This window comes from Aquila chrysaetos, chromosome 23, assembly GCF_900496995.4.
Source record: "Aquila chrysaetos chrysaetos chromosome 23, bAquChr1.4, whole genome shotgun sequence".
NCBI classification, from domain to species: domain Eukaryota; kingdom Metazoa; phylum Chordata; class Aves; order Accipitriformes; family Accipitridae; genus Aquila; species Aquila chrysaetos.
Window position 1 is genome coordinate 8,179,467 of NC_044026.1, and position 22,985 is coordinate 8,202,451.

Sequence of the window (22,985 nt, forward strand, 5' to 3'; positions counted from 1 at the left end):
TCTTAACTTCTTTACTGTCAAGACAGCTAAGATAAAAACAAAATAAACATTAGATACGTGAAGTCCTGGTTTTATTTCACTCTGTATTTATAAAAGGAACAAAGCATCTTGGTGAAGTTCCATCCACATGCCAGTGAGATCAAATAGAGCATGATGAGAAGTGCAAACGGATACAAAAGAATAGCTGTGTTCTTCAAAAAGGGCAATGCTGAAACAGAAGCAACAATGGAAGCAAGTATAAAGCAGTGCTCTTTCAAAAAAAGGTGCTTCCTGTAGAATGGCCTTGGGGGAAGACAGATAGATAGCAAGAAAAAAAATAGTACTGCTCTGCCAGCCTTCTCAGAGGGGTGGGTTTGTCATCTCTGCCCTACTAGTCCTACCATTATCACAGATTAAAGAGTACTTGATAATTGGTATAGGTAATGCCCTGGGAAACTGTTTTACCTAAAATTCCAGTCTTAAACTCACTACAGCATTTTTATTCAAGGTAAACACTTTGAAGTGGATTTATAGAGGAAGAAGAAAACCAAGTTGCAGTGCTACAGGTCTAATACAAGAAGAGAAGTTGGTATGGTGAAGAATACAAATTCTTTGGTTAAGATGTCCACCCAGCTGGGAACATGGATTAGCAAATTTCTATCAAACTTCTTTTACCACAAAGAAGGAATTACTTCAACAGCCAGCTGAGCCTCTGCTTTACAAATGAACAGACTAAGATCAAATTAATAGATTGAAATCGTGCTCTTGTTTTTAGTCAAACAAAGAGAAAAGAAGTTGCCGATACTCACCACTGTATCCTAGGAATGTCACATAGATGTAATAGCCGATTGCGATCAGCCATAATGTATTCCCAACAAAATACCCAATGACAGAATCAGATATGATGACATCTGCAAGAGACAACTGCTCTCAGCTGTTTTGATAGAGCATGATTTTGAAGCAGAGAGCACAAAATATTCTACTTACAGTTGATGAAAAACAGCTGGATAAAATGCAAAATGACTAGAAGTGGATAGAAAGCATTCAGATGAACATCAAAGGCATATCCCCACTCCACATCATAGTCTCTGTTCTGCTGCTTCACCAAGTACTTATTAGAAATGAACCTACATGAAAAGATATTTAAGAATGTTGTTAATGTGAATCTATAAAGCTGACTGACAAAACGTTGGTTTGAGATAGATAGTAAGCCATAAGTGATCCTAACTCTCTACCCTGACAACGTTTCTGCTATATGGGAGAAAAACATACAAGAATTATGCAAACCAGACTTATCATTAAAACATTTTTGTTAAAGCTGTAATTACATCCCTTGCATTCAACAGGCAGCTGAAATACACTGCTGGTAATACAGAAACATTTTTTTTTTTTTTTTTTTTTTTTAAGAGATCAGTGTTACGATTTTATCGATGCAGTTACAAGTTCTCAGCCAGTGTGCCATTTTTGTTTGTACACACTCACACAGATGACTTCAGGAAAGTGCTTGTACGTGATCAGTACCCCTCGCACAGAAATGGTTTATTTCACCTCTACAGAAGTGGCACGCTGCGGGGACAGAAAGAGAGCAGGCTAGCACTCTTTAAGATGAGCCCATTCTCCTTACTGAAAACGAGCGCTAATGGAAGACGCACTGCCTGGTGTTACAGACTACGGAACAAGCCTCGAGACTTTGTTTTCTTCAGCTGAAGTTCCACTGACATCCCCTTTAGAGGAGGAACAAGAAGTCAATATGCGCTCAGAAGTAAGGCTTTAGATACCAGAGCTTTCATGGTAGCTTCCTCTAACATGCTCTTTGTGATAAGTGCAGGATCGGAAAGAGGCAGAGCCTGTGTGCAAGGTGAAGTGAGGCAAGAAGGGGTTTAGACTCATTAGGAATGGGGGGAACTTTTGAAAACAAAAAGGTGAGCCTGCACTGGAAGAAGGGACTTGAACCAAACTGGAGCCAGGCAAGTGGTATTGAGGCCTGCAGGAAGCTGACTACAGGACAGAGGAAAACCAGCAGATGCTGAAGTTTGTCTGGGTGAGACTGCATCCTGAATCACAGGTTGCTGGAGGATGGCAGGGGGAAGCATTAAGATATGCTCTTCCCTGAGCAATTTATGAGTTGCTGTCCCAGGCAGAAGAGTAGGTCAGACTCTCTATCTGACTCTATCTTTCATCTATCAGCTACAGTTCTTTTATGTGTCCCATCCTAAATTTTGCAATTACAAGCGGGAGTTCCCGAGGTCACTGTTTGAAAGGAATCTATCCCTTTTCCGATCGGCATCAGTTTTAAGACGTCAGCTCCATTGCTAAGAACTCTTTTAAGTGCCCTTGCTTCATTAAGTTCTTGGTAAAATCAAAATTCTTTCTTTGGTGCCCTCCCCTTGCCATAGTGCAGAAACAGTGACTTCCCGTGGTTCCCTTGCCAGCACAGGACACATCTCTAACATGCTGATGCCTGAGCTATAAACTGACTCGCTATTGCCTCTCCCCTTCTGTAAGCCTCTGGATGTTTCAGGCTAAGACTGGCAGCGACTACCACCAAAGCAACAAAGCCAACATGCGCGAAATAGAACAGACATTGCTTGTAGTGGAAACAGCTAAAATCTTCAGCAAGAAGCATGGGCCAATTGTATATTGCCGTACTTAAACATAATCATCCTCAGGCTTACATTACTTAAGCTGTTCAACCAAAATAAGGAATGAAGAATTTTTTGATCACCACATTTTTTATTTGGCATAATTGCTGAAGATTAACCAGCTCAAGAAAAAAACAAGCCAAAATGTTCATCATAATACAGACTTTCTGAACGCTCATCTTTTGCAGGAAGTAGTAAAGAAAAAGATGTGTTCTTTTTTAAAGCAACATTTTGAAACAGTTACCCCAACAGCACAAAACCTATAGTCAATACATACTTTATAATTTTGCCCCAAACAGAGAACCAAGTGTCTTGCAAACAGCAGAGGACTATCCTGTATCCAAACAGCAATACTGAACTCAGTTTCAGACATCACTACTTACCACATTAGAGTCGCAATCAGGAGGCCAACGCCTACGCAGTCTATGAATACAACCCAAAGTAGCAGCTTTATTGTTTCAAAAAAACCCATGTCCAGCACAAATCCAAATCCTACAGTAGACACTGAAGGGAGAAAAAGATTATTAAAGTTAGCTGTGGAAAAGAAAGCATGAGATCTTAAACCAGTATAGTTTTTGAGTATACTGTTACAAAATCTCCAGTTTCCTTATTATTTTTCTCCACAAGATTTTCAGTCTGACAGCTCAATTTTTTTCACCTAAGACTAGGTATAATGCAATTTATTCATAATGTAATCCCTTTCACAGATTGGAGAACGCTCATCTGTACTTGGGCTTAATGATATAACAGCAAATTGTATTACTGTGCACAAACTATTTTTAAAGAATTGACACAATGCCACAATAGAATATTCTTTGTGGTATAAAAGCTCCTTGTAACCCAAATCACGTGTGTGGTGATACATACTTTCATTGCAGAGTTAACAGTTTTGGTATTATTAACAGCAATGTGCTACATAACAGAAGACTAGAATAATGCTTCTTACTGCGTTTTCAATTCAATCAAAATATTACATGAGACACTTTGTTTATAGCTTAATTCTGCAATATACAGAATCTCACCAGGGCCTTTATTGTAAAAACAGTATTTTATCCGTAATGTTCAGAAGAAGCAAATGTTTGGTATTTTTTAACTAAAGCACTGCTGTGTGGCATGGGTTTTTATTCCTGTCTGTAAAGTTACAAAAAACTATGTAGTTTGAAATGCAACAGAAAATGCGTTGCAATAGAGAGGTTAATTCAGGACTATTATCATTAGTTACGCCTCCTCTGTTTTCTAGTTCCCACCTTAAATTCCAAAAGGTTAGGCCGTTTTCTTGTATGCTACTTTGATTAAAAGATAGTCCATGTGGATTGGTCCTTTTTGTGTGTGTGTGTGTGTGAGAGAGATTAGGGGGGCCAGGAATGTTCATCCCTAAACTCTCCGTCCCTCTCTTTTATGCTACTCCCCTGCACTCACCGCAGAGCCAGATACTGAGAAGCACTAAGAAAGCAGGATCATCTCGTGCCCATTGGTCCTTCGTCTGTTTTCTGTAGTGAAAGTTCCTATAAACCCTCTGTGGTGAAGTAAACAGGTAAAGCATCTGCCAAAGAGCAAACTCGAAGTCCATCTGTCGGAAGTGGAAGAGCCTCCGCAGGTACTTGTAGCGTTTTGCCCCAGCTGTGTGCCTCGCAGCATCTCTGGGGCTCAGCGCACCGTTGCCCTGGCTTCGAGAATTAACTGAAGTGGTTGGCAGCATCTTGCTGAAGAAGGGATTTCGAAAAAGAGGCATTTGAAAATAAAATCACGCGACGCTGGCCACACCTGCGACACTGACGTTACGAAAAAAAAACCCCAACCCCGTGCACAAGTATACACCGCGGCTGCGGGGGAAGCAGCTCTGCTCCCCGCACCGCCCCTCAGGCGGCCCCGCCACCTCGCCCCCGTCTCCTCAGCCCCGCGGGGCCGCTCCCGGGAAGCGGTGGGCTCTCTCCGGGCACCCCCCCCCCCCCCCGCCTTCTGACGATCGCAAACGCCGTTCGAGGCCTTGACGGCCGACGGGCTTCGCGGCAGGCGAAGGGCCGAGAGGCGCGGCCAGGGGAGGGATGACCGGCCGTCCCCGATCGCTCTTCGGCCCACGCCAGCCCGGCATCGCCCGAAGGGACCCCCGCCGCCGCCTCAGCGGGAAGCGCCGAGCCCCTCCCCCCCCAACGGCCGGGCTCGCGCCACCGAGCTCCGCTCGCCCCTTCGCGCGCGGGGAGGGGGCGGGGACTCACCTGCTGCCCCGGTGCGCGGCGCGGCACGACCCCCCCCCTCCGCCCGCCCGCAGCTCTTCCGGCAACGTCCGCGGCGCAGGCGCTCCGGTTTCCTTCCCGGAATTGCCCCGCCTCTTCCTCCCCCCCGCCCGCCCCCGCCGCCGGCGGAAGCGGTGGCAGGGTTCGGGGCGGCAAGATGGCGGCGGGCGCGGGTAGCGGTGCCCGGGTGGGCGGCAGCGAGGCGTAGAGCCGTCCTCGCCGCCATGCCCAAGTACTACGAGGATAAGGAGGAGGACGGGCGGGCCTGCGGGGGGGTGAGGGAGGACCTGCGGCAGTGCCTGCTGGAGAGCCCCTGCGTCCTGCAGGTGAGCGCTGCCGCCATCCCCGGGCCCGCGTCGGTGCTGCCGCACTCGCCTTGCCCCCCACCCCCGGTTAAACCCTGCGGGCGGCGTGCCTCACATGGAGGGAGGGGAGGTCTGCTGCCGTGGGGTGGGGGGGCGAGAAGCCGTTACTTCGTCCCTTCCAAGCCTGTTAATTAGCGTTTCAAACAGGTTAAGAAATGACAGCTTCAGAAGAAAGCGCCGAGTAAACCTTGTCTGAAGTGTTTTGATGCCTCTTTGACAAGCTGCAGAAATCCACTAAGTCTTTAATCCTTTATTCTTCATCTAACAGGAAAAGAAAAGCCCCAAACAATGTTTGAGGGAAGGACACTGTAGGAGTTTGCAAATGACATTTTTTGCATGCAAAAGATCAATGGTAAGTGTTTGTAGTGTTTTTTCTTCTGCTGGCGGCCTGGTTGCTTTCTGTCCTTTTCCCTGCTTTCTGAAGAAAACCACTTAATCACTTTAATTCGGTAAAACTGGTGTCATTAAGCAGAACAGGTCTTGCCTTTGAATTCCATTTAAAATATGGATGTTGTACACTGTTCTTAAGAAGAAAAAGTTGCAGAGTGTGAACAAGATGGAAAAAAGCATCTTTAAACTGGCTGCTTTAGGCTTAGCATGTGACACGTAAATGAGGTCGGTTTTTCTACTTTTTTTTTTTTTTTTTAGTAAAGCTTTGTTTTAAACAGCATTAGTAGATCAGGTAGTTGTAAGATAAGATGTTGAGAAGCTAATTTTTCTCTATGAACAAGCAACATTTAAGTGAAAAGAATGTCCTACTGAAAGAGATTTCCACTGTTGAAGCACCAGGCTCTTGCATTCATTAATTTTCTTGGAGGGCTTGAATTCATGGTAAAGAACAGTTTGGGTTTTTATATGGTGAGCTGTCAAGTATGGTGATGAGAAGCCAGCTGTAAAAATGTAATTAGATAACGTTTCCCTGGTTCTGATAGGAGTTCCTTGTCTAGAAACACCTTGCTTGTGTTTCCATAACACTTAAAAAATAGTTAAGGTGTGGCAAAGATGGTATTAAAACTTTCTAAGCATGGGTAGTGCAGGGCTCATTTTTATTTTTAGCTGATGTGATACATAATGAAGAATACACAGCTGCAACTGTACCTAAAATTTTTCTTCCATTCTGTATTTTTGCTTAAGTCATAGCAGCTTTTTGTACCTCTCCCATACAAACTGTATTAATCCATAAAGTGACAAATTATTATGTCTGTGGACAGGAAAAAATGCTGTGTATTTAGTGCTTGAAATACCTATTTGATGCTGCAGTAGCAATATATGTATCTCCAGATGATGGGCCTGTGTTTCTGTCTGTAGATCATTAAGGGAGCCTGATGAAACTTAAGTTTCATGCAGGAAGAGGCCTGGCTCTCATATGATTCTATTTATCTGCTCCAAATTCTAAGGCTGAAGAACGACATTTTTGTCTTGTTAACTCTGTAAATTTCAATAATTGTGCTCTGCCAAATTTCTTACTTGGTATAATAGTGAGACTTAAAGAGTATTTAAAAACAAGTTAGATGCTAAATGCAGATGTAATTTACAATATGCTAAAATCATTAGGGGTTTTTCCTAGATGCTGTTTTCTTTGTAAGGAAATACAGTCTCTTATCAGAGGAGTAAACTTTAGTACGCTTTAGATATTGAAGTGGGAACAAGGTTTAAAGTGGAAGCTGCTTGGTTATTGGACAAGCTGTGCCATCTTGCAGTTTAGTTCTTTACAGATTTTGCTGCAGTTCTGAATCCTGAAAGAGGGTTGGTTAAGGGAGGTAAAAGATACGTCCTCAATCTAATATCTGAATATGACTGAATTGCAATCTGTAACTGCCATCTTCAAGACTAGTGTCTAAATTCAGGAGAATTCTCCCAAGGTCAAAGTATGTTTTTCTGCTGCACTGGGAAAGAACTTGCAATTTAGTTTCAGTAACTGCGGCACCGTAGCTGTTGTTCTAGCTTTACTGCCATTTTTTGCCTTTCGTTAAATGCTTTTTTGTAACGGCCAAGAAGAAATTTGCAGATTTTACAAGCTGAATATTATTTCAGTTTTTACTGATATTTTTTTTTTTTAGACACTTGCTGTATTTAAGTTATCCCTGTCCTCACTGACATTTGCAGTGATTCCCACTTCAACCCAGTCTGAATTTTCCTCCATTGGCTTGTCAGTTAAGTTTGGAGAAACAGATCTAAGTAGATTTACACTACCTTGTTTTCATGTGTTCCTTGCCATGCCACTGTGCTGTTCTGTCATTTGTGTTGTTACACTGTTTATTTCAGAACACGCAGGATGCTTATCACATAATTTTAATTTTGTGTGAGATTTAAGATAATACAACATCTGTTTCCTTGGAAGAGCTCTATGACTTGTTGGCTACATCACTGGTTTTCTTTACAGTGACTTCTGCTTTATTCTGTGCTTTCTTCTGATATTACAAAGTGCTGAGATAGTAGCACAAGCACTCTAAAGTATTTCCTTTGCAAAAGATATGGTTTTAATATATTGACTTAAATTTTCAGTTGGATACCAGAGCAAGATTCAGAGGAAGGAAGGGATACTGAAGTCTTCGTGAAGAGACCCAGCCATGGGAAATCAGGTTTCATCAACGCTTTAAGCAAAACAGAGACTAAAGAAAGAAGATTGTATCTGCTGCGTCCTTTCATGCAATATTTTCGTGGAAGGTATCTACTCCCGAGTATTCCGATAGGTTGACCTGGATATGCATTTAAATGTTTAAAAGAAGGCAGGCATAAAACTGCAAGTTCTGGCCAAAATGGGTACTTGTCACGCACTTGCAATAAAATATATAAAATCCAGATTAAGCTGCAGAAGTTATCATTGTGTTTTGAAGTGAGGCTGTCTCTTGTGGTTTTACTAACTCTGATCATGCTTTACTATGACAAATAATACAAGATATGGAACTGGGAGTTCACTCGACTGGTATCGCAGAGGATACCTCAGGATAGAGCATTTCCCAGAGATGATGAGTTGACCAAGGCTGTGAAATGTAAGTGCAAGCTGCTTCCTACCCGGTAGGTTTGTTACCCAATAAACCTGCAGTAATAGGTAGGAGTGGCGATGTTTTTGCAGTCCCATGTATACAAGAATGGCATCTCTTTCCTCTCACTATGAATTCCTTTTAATGTGATGATTGATGTGTGTGGTTATTAGCACAGTCTAGTCTTGTTGGACAAGTAGTTTAAAATTTTGTTACTCCAAATTAAAAGGTACCTGATTTATCTTTCAGTAATCTGTCTTCTTATTGTATTGACACAAGTCCAAGAGAACTATAGCATTATTCTAGTCAATGACTTGAAAGCTGTATGCCAGGGTGTAGCTAATTAGGTATCTTTGGATGGGTGAGGAAGGTGTTCCTCAGGCCGACAGTTAAGGAGACCATGGCTGCTATTGCTGCGTTCTGAAAGTATTTACAACAGTATTTAAGTTCCTCTGAGATGACCCTGTGTGATCTTTCTATATTATTTTCCAAGCAAAAGTATAAATACTAATCCAAAAGTGTACAAACAAGGGATGATGATCTGGACTATTGTGTTTATAGCAACTCATGTTCCACAAATGTACTTTGTACTTTGTGAGCATTTTTCTTGCTTTTACTTTGTCACTTCTCTCTGAATTCTTTGGTTCACATTTATGGGTATAAAATGTTCAAATTGCCATTCATATTCATTTAAATTGTAACTACTTTCTGCTATGTACTTCTTAAAACTTGCTCTTCCTTTAGAATTTTTTTGTGCTTAGTCAAATTTTATATAGTTTCATAAGTTATAAAACAGCTGCAGTGAAAAAGCAAAGAGATTAATAGAGGAAATTGTTGTTTTGCTTTCCTTTGATCAAGGATGACGGTGGCAGATATGTCTGCAGTATGACAGTGTTCTTCGAGACATAGGTAACATCGGTTAGTCTCTCTTGCCCCACCCTGGTAAGGAAGTGGGATTTAAGGGGGTAACAAGCATTAAATATTGCTTAAACCGTGACTGTGGTCAATATTTACTGATTCTGTTTAAGAACTTGTTTCTAAAGAATGTTTCTTTTTCCTTCCTTCAGTGTCTCTCTACCTCCTTCCCTGCCTTTTGAAGCCTTTAAAAAATAATTGGTAGTCTAACTCTTACATGTGGAAACTCAAGTAACTTCAGACAAGCTGATTAGAAGCAAGGTTAGGCAATAGTGAGAGGGGAGAGAGTCACAGTAACTTCTTTTATTGCCTAAAGCTTATAGCCATGCGGCTGATTTACATTTAGTCTGAACAGATGCATGCAACACTTACAGTTTGTAAAATTGATGACTTCAGTGAATGAGTGCCTGTTGATTATTTAATTCTGTCTTAAGCAACTGCTCTGTGATCAAAGTATGTTTGTATTCCTTGTGTGTGTAGGATTTTATTTTTGCAATCATAAATCAACACCGATTTCACATTTTCATGTTCTGTTGATCATGTGAAAGCTAGTTCATTTGTTGAAGTGCTGTAAACATCCTGTTTTCCACAGCCTAGTTACCATATTGTCTCTTTACATATACTAAAATGATAAATTGATGTGCTGTCTATAAGAGTAGTCTTAACTTAGCACTCTTAAGTTCAAAGTATTACTCACAAGCCTTCTCCATGGGGAAAAAATAATTTAAAAGGGTGTAAAAATAAATTTAAAGCCACTTGGCAGGTAGTTAAATGTCAGGTAGAGAGAAGAGTGGGAATGGTACATGGTTTTGGTAGTGAAGAACTCTTCCATGGTCTGCCCTGCCACAGGGGACTGTAGGCTTGATGGTTCAGGTGATCTGTTCCTTTCTCAGCCGTCATCACTGAGCCTTACCTAATGGTGCTGCAGCAACTCCCTTTGGAAAGGAACAGGCACATAACAGATCATAGACAGATAACTAGTTAAAGTTATTTTTAGTAATTGGCTTGATCCAGTGAAGATCAAGTGTTAAAATTAAATGCAGTGTTTGCTATTGAACATTTAAGGTTTTAATAATTAATTTAACAGAGTATGTGTATTATTTGATCCAATAGAATCTTAGTGCCAAAACTTCTTGATGGTTCGCTAAGCTATCTAGGACAGTATAAAAATACATACAATATGTATCAAAATATTGACTTGAGAGACTATCGTTGTTCAGTTCTAATATTGTGCAACATAATATTCTTCTAAAAATTACTAATTATGTAATTGCTTTGGGACTTTAAACACTGACCTACTTGAGAGCTATTAATGTTTCTTGTGTGAAAAAGAATTTGTTTCATTAATGGAAAACCCTAAGTATTATAAATTTGTGTATATGATTCCAGCTTTTTTCCTAATACACAAAATGTTTTTATTTGAATGTACTGATATTTTTAAGTCTCATGCCTTGTGCTACACCACTGGCTTTTATTAGAAAGTACATATTTCTAGTCTATGGTAGATTTTGCAAGATTGAACATGTAATATTTTTGAATCTGTCAAACTGGACTGCTGAGGATAAAAGGTCGAAATGGCACCAAAAGGCTCTTACTGGTTTTAGAATCACAAACATATCCAGTGCTAATAATTTGTATTGAATAAGTACAGGACGCAGTTTGCAAGAACCTTTCACTGCTGCTCTAGTGTCTCCCATTTGTTTTACCTAGTGGCAGACTCAGAGGGTGCTGAATGCTGTTGAGATTCACGTTGCAGACTGTGGCTCCGTCAGTTAGAACCTGTCTATGTTACTACCTCTAGTTTCATCAATTAACATGTTCTCTCTGTGGTCCAATCCTGCAAACAACTTTGTATTTACATAGCTGTAAATACATATTGCAGAACTACTCACATGCTTATCATGACAAAAAAATAGGCCGTAGTTATTTACTCTGGTTTGAAAATTCTTTAGGTTATTAACTCTGCTCTTTCAAGTTAGTATGAGGTGATAAGCATATTGTTTAAGCAGAATCTGTTTAACGAAGGCCTCTGTGTACATATATTGAAAAGTGAGAGAAAGGGGTTGGCGTTTAACAAGTATGCATGCATTTGTTATTTAAGTTATGCCACTGAAAAGGAAAGACAAAGCATCTTTAAAAAAAAAAAAAAGAACCAAACCACTTTTGAAAGCTTTTCTGCTTCCAGAATGTGTGCATTTGTATTACAAAGAGCTTCATTATTCACTGGTTGGCATAAGAAATTGGTTGTGTGTTCTCTCTTCACTTCTAAGTTTCTGGGGAGTAGCAGGTTGGATGATACGCTTTTTTTCAAAGCAGACTTTAAAAATAATATTATTATTTCAGTGGAAGCCTGGAACAAACTAGACTGACACCTTCTGCTTATAAGAAGAGCACTAAGTGAAGTCATCTTCTAAAAATGCAGCCACAGAATGTAGGTGGTAAGCAGTATCTGTTGTTTAAGACTTTGGTTGGAAAACTTAGAAACACAGAACTGCAGCAGCTTTGTTGACATGATGAATTTCACAAGTACTCATGCTGCCTTAGCACTTGATATGTGGCCATTTAGAATATGTGTATTTATTCTAAATATGTGTCTCATTGCCTAAAGCTGAAGAGCGTGACAGAGTTCAATTACCATCATTAACTGTAGTTGACAGAATAGTAACCAGAAACCTTAAGATCCTTTCTCCTTTTTCCAAATGTGGATGATGCATTGTTTGTCTCTGGCATGGTTTCGCTGCAGATATCTTCAGAAAATTATTAACCAGTTATTTCTGTAAGTGGTACACTTCATGATGATTTGATATAGGAGGAGAATTCTCTAGACGTAGAGACATAGAGAGCAGCTTCTTGAAGTGGACTATGCTTTATTTTCAGGTTTTACAGTAGGTTAATAATGTCCTTAAACACTGAAAGAAGAAGCAGCAACAAGATTAGCATTTTAGTAGCTGTTTAATGATGTTGGTAGCAGGTGATATATTTCAAATAATAATGTATTTTAGTAGATAAACATTGACATTATTTTTTCTGTCAAGCTGTTGTGAAATGAGTGGTTTGGATTGCTTAAAGAATCACAGTCAAGGGTGTTAGCAAAAATGATTTAATAGGAATTTATAAAAGCGTGACTTCACAGAATTTGATGGCAAAGTTCACTCTATTACTTAAGACATGGATGAAACGTACTAGGGAAATCAAGTTAGAATCAAACTAGAATTACTTATACAGAGACCAAAGATGCAAAAGCGCAAGAGAGAAATATATAAAGGAAAATTGAGTTAGAATTGATTTTTCATGATTTGCACAGAAATTGGGGATGTAAAAAGGGAGGGAAGACCCTCCTATTGAGTCACAAGGTTCAGAGAAGACCCCCTTGCTTTCTAAACTCCCGTTGGAGCTTAGGTGCGGCTGGATCCACTCCTAGTCTCTGACTTGGTCAACGATTTATGTCTAAAGGAATTATGTGTGTAACAGCAGTCTGAGATTCATTCACAGTTTGAGGTGAATCACAGGATTTAGAAAAGGCAACACTTATGCTATACTTGCTATAGGATACTGGGGTTAATTCACACACGTGTGCACACAGACACTGAGAGATACCTACCTTTGCTTTGCTTTTATATATGTGTACTTGTTAAAAGTTCCCCTCGAGTTCAGTGAAAATATTCACATCAAATGTCTCGGCATTTTTCTCAACGGGTGAAGGGTTGAGCCTCAAGGAGTGGAGGGTATCAGCCCAGGTCCTGTCGTCAGCTTTTGGCGACATTCCTCCAGTTTTTGCAAACTGGAGAGTTTGCAAGCTCTGAGAGGTGTCCCACTCAGAGGGAGATGCTGGACGCAGCGCACTGCAGTCCAGGAGAGCTCAAAGGGCCCTACTTGGGACCGCTGTTCATAGGTTCGTGAGATCATTGGCTTTAGTCATCAGCAAATTACTAGAATTCCAGTAGCACTGGTACCATTTTCACATGAGCTACAATTCAGATAACGGAGGACTCCAAGGCTGTTGGGGAATGACTTAAGATTCAGATAAGGAAGCCTCCAAGGTTGATGGCAGGGAACAACAAAAACCAGATAAGGGATGCTCCAAGGCTGTCAGGAGATGAGATTTCATATCTCCGCCTCCACTAGGCAACAGGAGTCCTTGGTATGGTCAGTGCTGCTCCTCACCTTAGCTGTGCAAGAGTTCCTTGTACAGTCAAGGGACGCTTAACTGCCCAACTCATTACACAAATGCTAAGGCCTAACAGGAGTTCCTGAGATCATAGAGCAGCCCAGGAGAGGGGCCACACAAGCTGGGGTTGGTTTGCCCTGATGAAAGCTTTCATGTGCCGTATTCTTTCTTTGCCTGTAGGTACTAATGGGCTGCAGTGAAATGGGAGTAAATTCTTAAAGATTTAGTAACAGAGGAAATGGTACAAGTGCATCTCTGTGACTTAGAACAAGATATACAAAACTATTTTCACAATATTGTTACTATTACTTTAGAAGGAGCTAGACAAAAATAGCAAATACAGAAATTGGCTCGTAATTCATAAGTTCTAATGATAAGCTGTGCTACTGTAAAATTGTATTGTGTTGTCCTTCATCATCATGAAGGATGAGGAATATAGACTTTTTCTGCCAATTTATGGCAGGAATTTTTGAGGCTTTTTTGGTGGGGGAACTTTTGAAGTCTTTCTGGTATGTATGTCACAGAGGTTTAATATTTGTTAGCTATTGCTTGTCTCGGGCTGTTGATTCTGTATCAGCCATACCTCTTTAATGGATACAGCAGGATTGTTTCTGGAAATCTGAGTGGGAAGAAATCTGTTACAGGTCATCAAATCGCTGGCGTACCGAGGAAGACGAGGGTAAAGAGACAGTGTGCTGAGGGGATTGATTATCAGATGTGTAAAATTTTGTATTGCTCAATATAAAGGCAGAAACTACCTAAACCCCTTTATCAGCTGAGACTGGACGTCCAGTGAAGTGTCCCTTCCTGCTTTATATTAGCATTTAAGGTAAGAGAGTTTGACACCCTTCATCTAGTCTGACCTCCTGTGAACTTTTTTATGCTAGAGAAAGGCACTGGCTCTTGAAAAAGGCGTAAAATGTAATCTATGTTTTGATAGTATATTTCAATAGCTGGTAATCCCTCTGTTAAAAGTGCTTGTCTATCTTGTGATTAGAATTTGACTTCAGCTTTCACTTACAGGAGAAGGATAGGGGATGGCTCTGCAAAAGAGGTCAGTAGTATCTTGTATTTTCCTGCTGGGAATGCATTTAAGCTAAAAAAAAAAAAAAAAAAAAAGTGTGCTCTTAATATTTTTTTTGATGAAATGCACGGATTGACATCCTAAAATCTTGTGTTATGCCTGTCTTCCTTAGTCCCCTCACAAATTTCTGATTTTCTTTTAAGAAGGAGATAAACCCCTGTTAAGGGTTTTTTTCAGTGATCTACATATGGGTAAAATCCCCTCTTTCTTTGTACAGTATTGATGGTACTTCCAGGATGCATGTCACATTTTGTCACAGTGTTAAATTGGGATCTTGTGTTCAATTCCTTGACCCTTATGACCCTGATGCCTTTTTCAGAGTCAGTAGTTTGTCAGTCTGCTGTTTTCCCAGTGTTCAAGGTATGGCTTTGTATTCCTTTCCTGCATGCATAACCTGAGATTTGGCTATTAAAAAAAAAAAATAAATTTTTGAACAGTATGCTTTATTGCCTGTTCCACAACTCTTTATGTGATGGCCCAGTTCTTTTGTTAACCATAGTGCCAGCTTTTGTGTTGTCCGCAAATACAGTCAGCAGTGAGTGGAAGCATGTATAAACATCTTTGAGGCAAATGTTGAAGTCTTAAACCTGGTAATGGTTCCAGGGCAGCTCTCCAAGTACCTCTACTCAAATACAACTCCCCTTTGATATTTAGTTTCTGAGGTTTGTTACTTAGGTTTTCTTAATCGAACAAATGTATAATCTTACCAAAAAATAGGTAAATGAAAAACCTGCCTACCCTATCCATTCCTGCCCTGCTGGCTTTTCTCTTATTTTGACCTGGGTAACTCAGACTGTTCTGCCTATAAATAACATGGTGGTTCTCCACATACTCCTTTGGCGCTGGTGCAACATGAGTGCCCTTCTGGTCTGTTGGGTTTTGGTGCTGTTTCGATTCGCTGATGCCAAGTGAACATCAGTAGTAAACACCGTTCTTCCAGGATCCTTGGTGGGGAGTTGTCCAAGCCTGCTGTTTTTAAAGGTCATATTTTAGTTGATTATGATTAAAATTGTCATCAGCTACAAATTAACTACGATGTTTTGTGCTTCGTAACCCTGTCGAGCTCTGTATTCAAATTGAATGGTGCTAGTGACAGTGTCTACTTGCTTTCTAGCCCGTTCTGGCCAAGTATGTTTAGTATTTTTATGACAGGATGGCTTTAAACTTGCATGGTATGCAGAGGAACTCCTATTTTCTGTCTCCTTTTTGTATAAAAACATGGCATGGTTCGTTAGCTTTGTGCTAAACTATGACCAAAGACACATGTTAAAAATCACATATGTTTGACTAGGCATTGAAAATGCCTCTTCTCTGTAAGTTCTGTGTGATTTTGAAGCAGAAGTGCTTGTGTGGAATTTCATGAATGACAGGTGGAAAGAAAAATGAAAAATTCAAGCTGCATATCCCAGCTTCTCCATCCAAATTTGGATCATATTGAGGACTTGAGCTGGCGGCTTCTGGCACTGGGGAACTGCAACGGGCCAATTAGAATTCTTACACTAGAGTGGTGTTGGGACTGGCTCAGCTGGTACTTGGCAGCGGTTCTCTGCAGATCATGCACAGTTGGCTGGAGGCATCCGGACGAGTGTGTCTGTGTGTGTCTCACTAATTCCCCGCTTCAGTGCGTTTCCTGCGTGCGGGAGCCCCTCGTGTACCTCCTGGTTGTTCCCACAGGGCAGCTTGTGAGTAACCTGTCTTCTCCTTGGCATTTGTGCACCGTCTAAAAACAATAGAACAAGCCAGAGCTGGACTGTGACCTCCTGTTACATTCTTTCAAATTACACTTGACACTGCCCGAGCAAGTTAAATCCCTTATTGATAGCAGTGTGGTGTAGGAATTGATTAAGAAATGGAACCCAGACTCCAGCTGTACGGCAGTTTTGGCAAGGGTAGCTGGCTTAGCCAGCTCTTGAGCAACTTCAGGCGTGGGCAATGAGTAAGGATGAAGGGACGCTTTTATTAGAAGAGAAAAAATTGGATTATTATCTCAAATTCTTTAGCCCAAGCTTCACGGCTGCCCTGCGGGTACTTCTCAGGCCCGTGACATTTTCTTTCTCGAAATCCCCAATGCCCGGCAGCGGATGGCGATACAAGAGAGAATCCCGGTTTCTGCATATTTTTGTGGATCCCTCGGAGATGACAAAGCAGGAATAACCGGGCGCCCGGCTCGGGGGCCGGAAGGCGAGCCTCGGCTAACCGGAGCCACGCTGAACACGGCCTCACGTCGGCCCCGGCGGGCGGGCGATGCCAGCCGTGCCGCGGCCGCGCCTTCCCTCCCCGTCACTCGCCGCCCTCGCCTTCCTTCCCCACCTGCCCGCCGCCCGCGGAGCGGCGGGGCCCGGTGGCGGCGGGCGGGCGCAGGGGGCCGGGCCCAGCGGGCGGGGCGGGGCCGCCGCTCCCCGCTGCCGTCACGAGCGGGCGGGCGCCGGCGCTCCTCGGGCCGCCGGAGCCGCTGGGGGCTGCGGGACCGGCGGTTGCCGCGGGGCGGTGCCGGGAGAAGCGGGGCGACGGAGGTAAGCGAGGAGGCTCCCGCCGCGCTCCCGGGGCGGCCGGGGAGCTGCCTCAGCTGCGTCGAGAGGAGGAGGCCGGAGGGAGAAGGTGCGCCTCAGGGGCGGGGGCCGCGGCCGGCGGGTCTCCTGCGGCGGAGGCGGGAGGCGCCGCTGACAGCTGGGGGGGCGGGGGGGACGCAGCGCCCTCGCGCCTCGTCGCCTGCCGCTGCTGAGAGAACGCCGTCCGCCCGCCGGCCCCGGGCGGGCACCGCCGAGCCCCCATCTTGGGGAGGCCCTGTCACCCGGGGTTTGCTTCGTGCCGCGGCGCCGTTTCGGTCGTCGTCGTCGTTGTTGTCATCTGCAGCGCGCTGCTGTGTTTGACGGCGTCGCTGGGTTTGTCGTTACGCGTTTATCTTTTATTAAAGGTTCGCCCTGAGCGTCCGCGAGCCGTGCCGGGCTGTCGTGTGTAAATCGGGGCGTGCGAACAGCTGTCTCAGGAAGAGATGCAAGAGTGAGACATCCAAAAAAACCCCCAAACCAAGGATGATGTTGCCTTTAACTTGTTATTTAAGGGGGTGCTTGAAAGCTCCTGTGCGTTCCCGTTTCCAGGTATTTTTATGAGATCTGTGCTTTTCGATACTAGCCCGGACACTTCTTTTCATGGCTTTGTGCCACGGTGTGGGTTTGTAGAACAGCGGGCTGGCAGGCCCTGCGTCCCTGAGAAATTGGTGATCCGCCACATTTGTTGTTGCGGCGGTAGGTGACCCCAAGGCGAGGTGGTGTGGTTGGCACCATAAGTAGTGCTATGCCCTCCACATGTGCACGCTTTTGTGCTCAAAAAGAGTCATGGAAACACTTGTGTGTGCAGGAGGCCACGTCCTGAGGTGGGATCATCCCTTCAGTGTTGCTAACAGGAGTTTGGAAAAGTGAAGATCAGAGGGTCCGTTTGTGACTGCTGTCTGATGATGCGTGGTGCACCCGTGCTCTTCGGTGAGCTCCGATTTTTCAGCAGCGATGCCATCGTTCAGGGAACAGGAATTGAGGAGCAGAGCATAGTGAGCAGAGTGTTCTGTGGAAAGTGATAGGATGTTTAAGAGCATTTAACCTCCCTTAATTTATTCCAGACCAGCTTTTATGATTCCTTTCCCATGTAGAGAAGCCTTAAAAGGAAACAGATTTTATGTTTAGTTTGGTGCATATTTCAGATTTTTGCCCATTTATTAACCTAGAATGTGGTTGTGAAATACAGTAGTAATGTCTTTGTGCTGCCTTTGCAGTACTGGTGCATCATTGTCCGTTTCACGTGGCTTTGACAGAGCAGTGTAAGAATGAAGCTGTAGCTTTGTCCTGGTGGCATATGTTTTCCCCCATACAATGAGCTAAGTCAATATATGCTGGTCAAAGCTCAGCATGGACTGCATGTGCTGCATAGACACTAGAGGGGCTTTTGCCTGGGCAGTCAAGTACTCTCTGTGTTGACAGTAGCTCTCCATCTGCAGGCCAATACCATTCTTTCTGCGAAAGTCTGTAGTATTGAGCTTGTCTGCGTTGGCAGTAGAGAGCCAGCTGGGAAGGTCTTGCTGGGTTACTTCTTAAGCAACAGAAGCAGAAACTCTTCTGTGTTTGTATGCCCTCTAAAGCAAGGGAGGTGAGGTAGCAGAACCCTGTTGTCCTGGAAACAAGATTATTTGTTTTCCCTTGAGAAACCACCATTTGCTAATGCTTTTTTTCAAAAGCTTTTAATATAAAAACTTATTAAGGTTTTTCTTGCTTCTGAAGATTTAATTCAATGGGCTACCTTGCTTCTAGGAACTCAGAGAATGCAGTATTTTGCCAATTTTTTTACAAGTCTCTCTGACTCTCAATGCAAATATTAGGTAAGAGCAAATGGGGGGTGGCATACGTATTTTTGGCAAGAACTTGAAATTCAGTATTCTTAAATTTAGAAGTTCTGGCGCTTCCCAAACTTTGAGGTGGATGTGACCTCTTTTATTCACTGCTCCCTGCTGGCAGTACCAAGTTGTTAGCAAATGATTTCAGTGCTGTTTTCAAGTATCCGTATCAAGGCTGTATGCATTTTTCTTGATACATGACAACTTTGCTGGTGATTTAATTTATTTTTAATGAGCTAATTTTAACTTAATCTACAGTGGGTGGTAGCTTGTAAGGACCCATGAAGAAACAAAGAACCCTGCCAAAGTGTGGCACGGAGCCATGTGATCTTCAGAGGGTGTTTGGCTCCATTACTGAAGACAGTGATCACACCTCTGCAGAAACTTACTTCTGTCTTGCTTGCTGTCAGCTGAGACAGAGGGCTGTACCCCTACTAGGGTAGTAGAATTTTTGGTCTTAAGAACTCAGATATATTGAAGGTTGGACATCCTCAGCCATTTCTTGTGGCCTGTTCAAGTCCAGTCTGGTTGCACAGATGATGTATTAAATGGAAGAAGTTCTCACTGTAGAGTGAAATGACTGCTAGGAGAAATGGCTGCTCTGTTTCCTCTGTTCTGGACTCCTTAATCTCCGTATTATTGTACTGGAATTAGGAAGGAAAATAAGAAGGCCAAGGATCCCCTTTCAGTTCTTGTTTTCCTTGTTAAGACTTAATTCAGGCTTCTGGCATGTGCTTTGTTACAGCAAATTTTAATTACCTAATTGCTAGTAGATAAGATGCACCTTTAGAATATAAGAATACCTCTTGGACCCCCTGTATAGATTACTTTGTTGGAAAAACTTCCCCATTTCTTGCCTGGATGTGGAGAGCAATTGCCTTGCTTAGAGACGAAGTTTGAAACTTCTGCCTGTTGTCCTTGAAGAGAGATAGGAGATCAAATAACACAGGCAGCACAGCTCAGGGCTCTATCTTATGCAGTCTTTGCTTCTGCTTGTCACTTCCCTTCCTGTTTCTTTTCTGACAAACTGAATTTCCTCTCTATTGTTGGATTATCTACCTAAATCTCAAACAGACATCCTTTGCAGAAACATTGTTGAAAAATGTTGTTGACCTTGGAAGAAGAAAGCTTTGGGGTGTATCTACTTCATCCACACCTGTCAGACAGATAGGCATAGCCTCAAATGTGTTTAAATCACACCTATTGCTGCTTAACCGAATATGATAAGGTCTTTACTATAGATGAAGTTGATTCTTCTAGCTTTCAGATGGAAGGAGGATTTTCCCTTTCCTGCTTCACAGCCACTTCCTGCTGCCACTGCTCTTGTTCCTTTGCTTCCCACATTCTGTTCTCTGTAGTGGTCTGCTTACTGTAAGCAAAGTGTTGCCACAGATTGGCAGTGTGCGAGGCAAAACCAAAGAACAACCAAGGCAGAGCAGGTTGTGAATGAAGCATGGACCAAGTGAAATAACAGGGGCATTTGTAAATTAGGGATGTGATTGAGAGGAGGGTGTGTGTCTCGGCTGCACACGGTCATAGCTGGCTTTAGGGGTTTGTATGGCATGTGGTAAGGGAGGTGTGCACAAGATAATGGAAGGCAAACTCCCTAGACTTCTCTGGCAGTTACTGTTGTATTTTCCCTGTTTCAGAAACTGGGGTTAATGACATTGCATCAGCCAGCACAGGTGGATGTTGTGCTTCTGCTTCTGTCAGCCCGTGGAGCCAGCCGCTTTTCTGTGTCTCACAGAGGAAAGGGAGGTGCCAGCACTGCAGAAGTGTGTTAGCACTTCTTGAAAACAACGTTTGAAAGCTGTACTGAAGTGTATTCACTCAGCAGGAAGGCTATCCCTGGCCATTTATACTTCCACCGAGTGTGAATTTCTTGAATTTATGATATTTTTACCAAATAAGCAATAAGTAGTAAATAGGGAAATGGAAGTACCAAGGTATGTCCTAACTTAGCTAAAACCATCTTGATGAAATATAAGAGAGTAACAGAGTTTTCCTTCTAATCTCCAGGCAAATTAACATCTCAATCTTAGGTGAAGGAGACTTTCTGTGCAGCTTATAATACACAACCAAGGATTTCTCTGCAACCAAGGTTTGTGGATGTGCAGCTGTATTCACTAAAAGTACTCATTACATACAGCAGTGAGATATCACTAAGACCTTGTATGAAATCAGCAGGATATTTTGAAAAAGACATTGACGTTCTTGAGCTGTTATGTGTAGACCTGGCCCACTCATGACAGTATAACCCCTTTGATGTTCTTATTTCTCACGAAGGCCTGCGTCTTGTTTGTGGCCTACTGCTTTGCCGTGCTAACAGAGAAGCCTGTTGTGTGAGAGATGATGCTCTCTGAATACAGCTCTGTTCTTCCAGCTTGTTGCAGACAGAACAGATTTTGTAGAGGAGGTAACTGAGTGAGGTGAAAAGGAGTAGCATCGTAGAAAAAGAGTGTGGGTATAGAGGGGGAAAGTGAAGGGAAAAGAGCAGGGAGGATGAGAGAGTAGGTGGGCCATACAGGAAAGAGGAGAGAGAGTGGTACAAAAATGCATCCAGTGTTTTTCTGATCTGTGTTTCATAGCATTTGCCAGTGGAGCACTTCAAAGTTGTAGTTTCTGCGGGAAACTGGAGTTCTGAACCTGTAGCTGCAGCTGGGGTGTGCTTGGGGAAAATGCAAAAGCAGGGGCTAGGCTTTAGAGCTGGGCTTCCCTGGCAAATGCATCCTGAACCTGAGCATATGGGAGGCGAGTGGGGCTGTGCCACTCTGAATGAGAACCTGCAGAAAAAGGCCTGGTATAGGGTTTGCGTGCTGCTAACTCCCATTGCTAGGTAAGATGCTGTAAAGAAGTTGGGGTGATCTGCTCTCACAAGCGTGGCTATTTTTGTCTTGCTTAAGAAAATAATATGTTTTACCACCCATCTAAACTTTTATAAGAATAATCATTCTTTCCACCATATGACTAATTATAGGAAGTGTGTATGTACAGGTGTTGCAAATCTTTGGAAACAGCACACCTCAGTTCCTTGGGGCAGTTTATAGCTAAGGTACGCTTACTGCAGTGTAGCAAACTAAACAAACTACAAATAAAATCAGTGCCTGCGAATGCCTCTGCACATGCTCAGTTCCTTCCTTCTTTACAAGGCTAAGAAGTCCAGATTAACTCTGCTTGAATAGCTGCTTTACCTGGCGGTACCCTGCTGTATCACTGAGTTTTCTGTAACTTCCTTCCAGTTACAGAAGCATGTGCAAGCGAAACGAACTGTGCTTAGAAAGAATTGGATGCCTGGAATTTCTCCTTGCAATGATTAGGACAAATCTCTAAGGTAGAAATTATGGCTGACAGTGGAGGCACAGAGGATACTGGATTTGCTGAGAATTTGTTCTTCCACTCATTCTCTGTCGTTAAATCTATTGTGTTGGGGAAGGTGCAGTGCTGGGCTTACTGCTAGGTTTAGGCATTGGATCTTCCTATAATTCCAGTTTGTGTTTGTTTCAAGCCTTAACCCTTGGCAATCTGAAGCCTGGATTCAGGCTTTAGAAGAATTTTTCAGGAATTGTCCCGTCTTTAAGAGTTATAAGACGACTTTAAAATTAAATTGCTTTGTATAAGGTGTCTTAAAAAATACTTGCCTGCTTGGAATCACCTCTGTTCTTTTTCTAGCTCTTTTTCTACATTTTCTCTGTGATGACCTGTGTTAAGGGAATAGTTTTTCGTAGTTTGCTCAGCCTCTAATTGTTCATGGTGCTCTTTTGAAAAACAACTTGTGGAGTTTTTTTCAGTGTTGCTCAGAATAAAGTAGTTATTGATAGACCCTCTAAAGATATATTTTTTCCTCCCCCCCCCCCCCCCCTTACCCACCTGGATTTCTCTGTGCATCTTGCTGCATTTTGTCTTGCCACCCGCAGTTCTTTTGATCCTATATTTTTTACATTCGCTAGGCTGGAAATAACTGCCTTCCACAGCAGGGCAGGTGGAACGAAATGTGTGCCTGCGCTTCAGCAACTTTAGTGCAAAGTTCAGCAGCCTAATTTAAACTGTTGGTTTGACATTTCTGAAGAGCGTTCACTTGATCTGGTCCATTGACTTTGCTTGGGAGGCCATAAACTTTAACAGCAGCATAATATCTTCAGTCACCAGAGCTACTTGCCGAGCTCTGTGTGCCATTTTTCTGTTATATTTTTACCATAAAGTGATAAGTATTAGTGCATTGTTAATTCTGATAGC

At 42.7% G+C, this 22,985-nt stretch overlaps 3 protein-coding genes across 7 annotated transcripts in view; 2 read left to right on the forward strand and 1 right to left on the reverse strand.

Moving 5' to 3' along the window:
- Window positions 1-54: 54 nt before the first annotated feature.
- Window positions 55-4,943, reverse strand: UNC50 (unc-50 inner nuclear membrane RNA binding protein). Of its 2 annotated transcripts, none has more exons than XM_029998658.2 (6): window positions 4,838-4,943; window positions 4,041-4,324; window positions 3,005-3,125; window positions 967-1,106; window positions 789-890; window positions 55-208 (listed from the first exon to the last, which is right to left on the reverse strand). In XM_029998658.2, the coding sequence occupies exons 2-6, from the start codon at window positions 4,318-4,320 to the stop codon at window positions 72-74; spliced, it is 780 nt and encodes a 259-aa protein (XP_029854518.1). In that variant the 5' UTR covers window positions 4,321-4,324; window positions 4,838-4,943; the 3' UTR covers window positions 55-71. The 2 variants fall into 2 exon arrangements, with proteins under 2 accessions (XP_029854518.1, XP_029854517.1); XM_029998657.2 differs by lacking the exon at window positions 4,838-4,943 and adding an exon at window positions 4,562-4,736.
- An 11-nt stretch (window positions 4,944-4,954) lies between these two features.
- Window positions 4,955-8,022, forward strand: LOC115334494 (cytochrome c oxidase assembly factor 5). The gene is made up of 3 exons (XM_029998660.2): window positions 4,955-5,181; window positions 5,489-5,572; window positions 7,726-8,022. The coding sequence occupies exons 1-3, from the start codon at window positions 5,080-5,082 to the stop codon at window positions 7,765-7,767; spliced, it is 228 nt and encodes a 75-aa protein (XP_029854520.1). The 5' UTR covers window positions 4,955-5,079; the 3' UTR covers window positions 7,768-8,022.
- An 8,734-nt stretch (window positions 8,023-16,756) lies between these two features.
- INPP4A (inositol polyphosphate-4-phosphatase type I A) overlaps window positions 16,757-22,985 on the forward strand; it is a 128,836-nt gene continuing 122,607 nt past the window's right edge. For 3 of the 4 annotated variants that reach the window (XM_029998720.1, XM_029998717.1, XM_029998721.1), the window contains exon 1: window positions 16,757-16,884. The gene's annotated coding sequence lies outside the window, so the exon portion shown is untranslated. Of the gene's footprint in view, window positions 16,970-22,985 lie in introns of all 4 variants that reach the window. The other variant, XM_029998718.2, reaches the window with a different exon arrangement.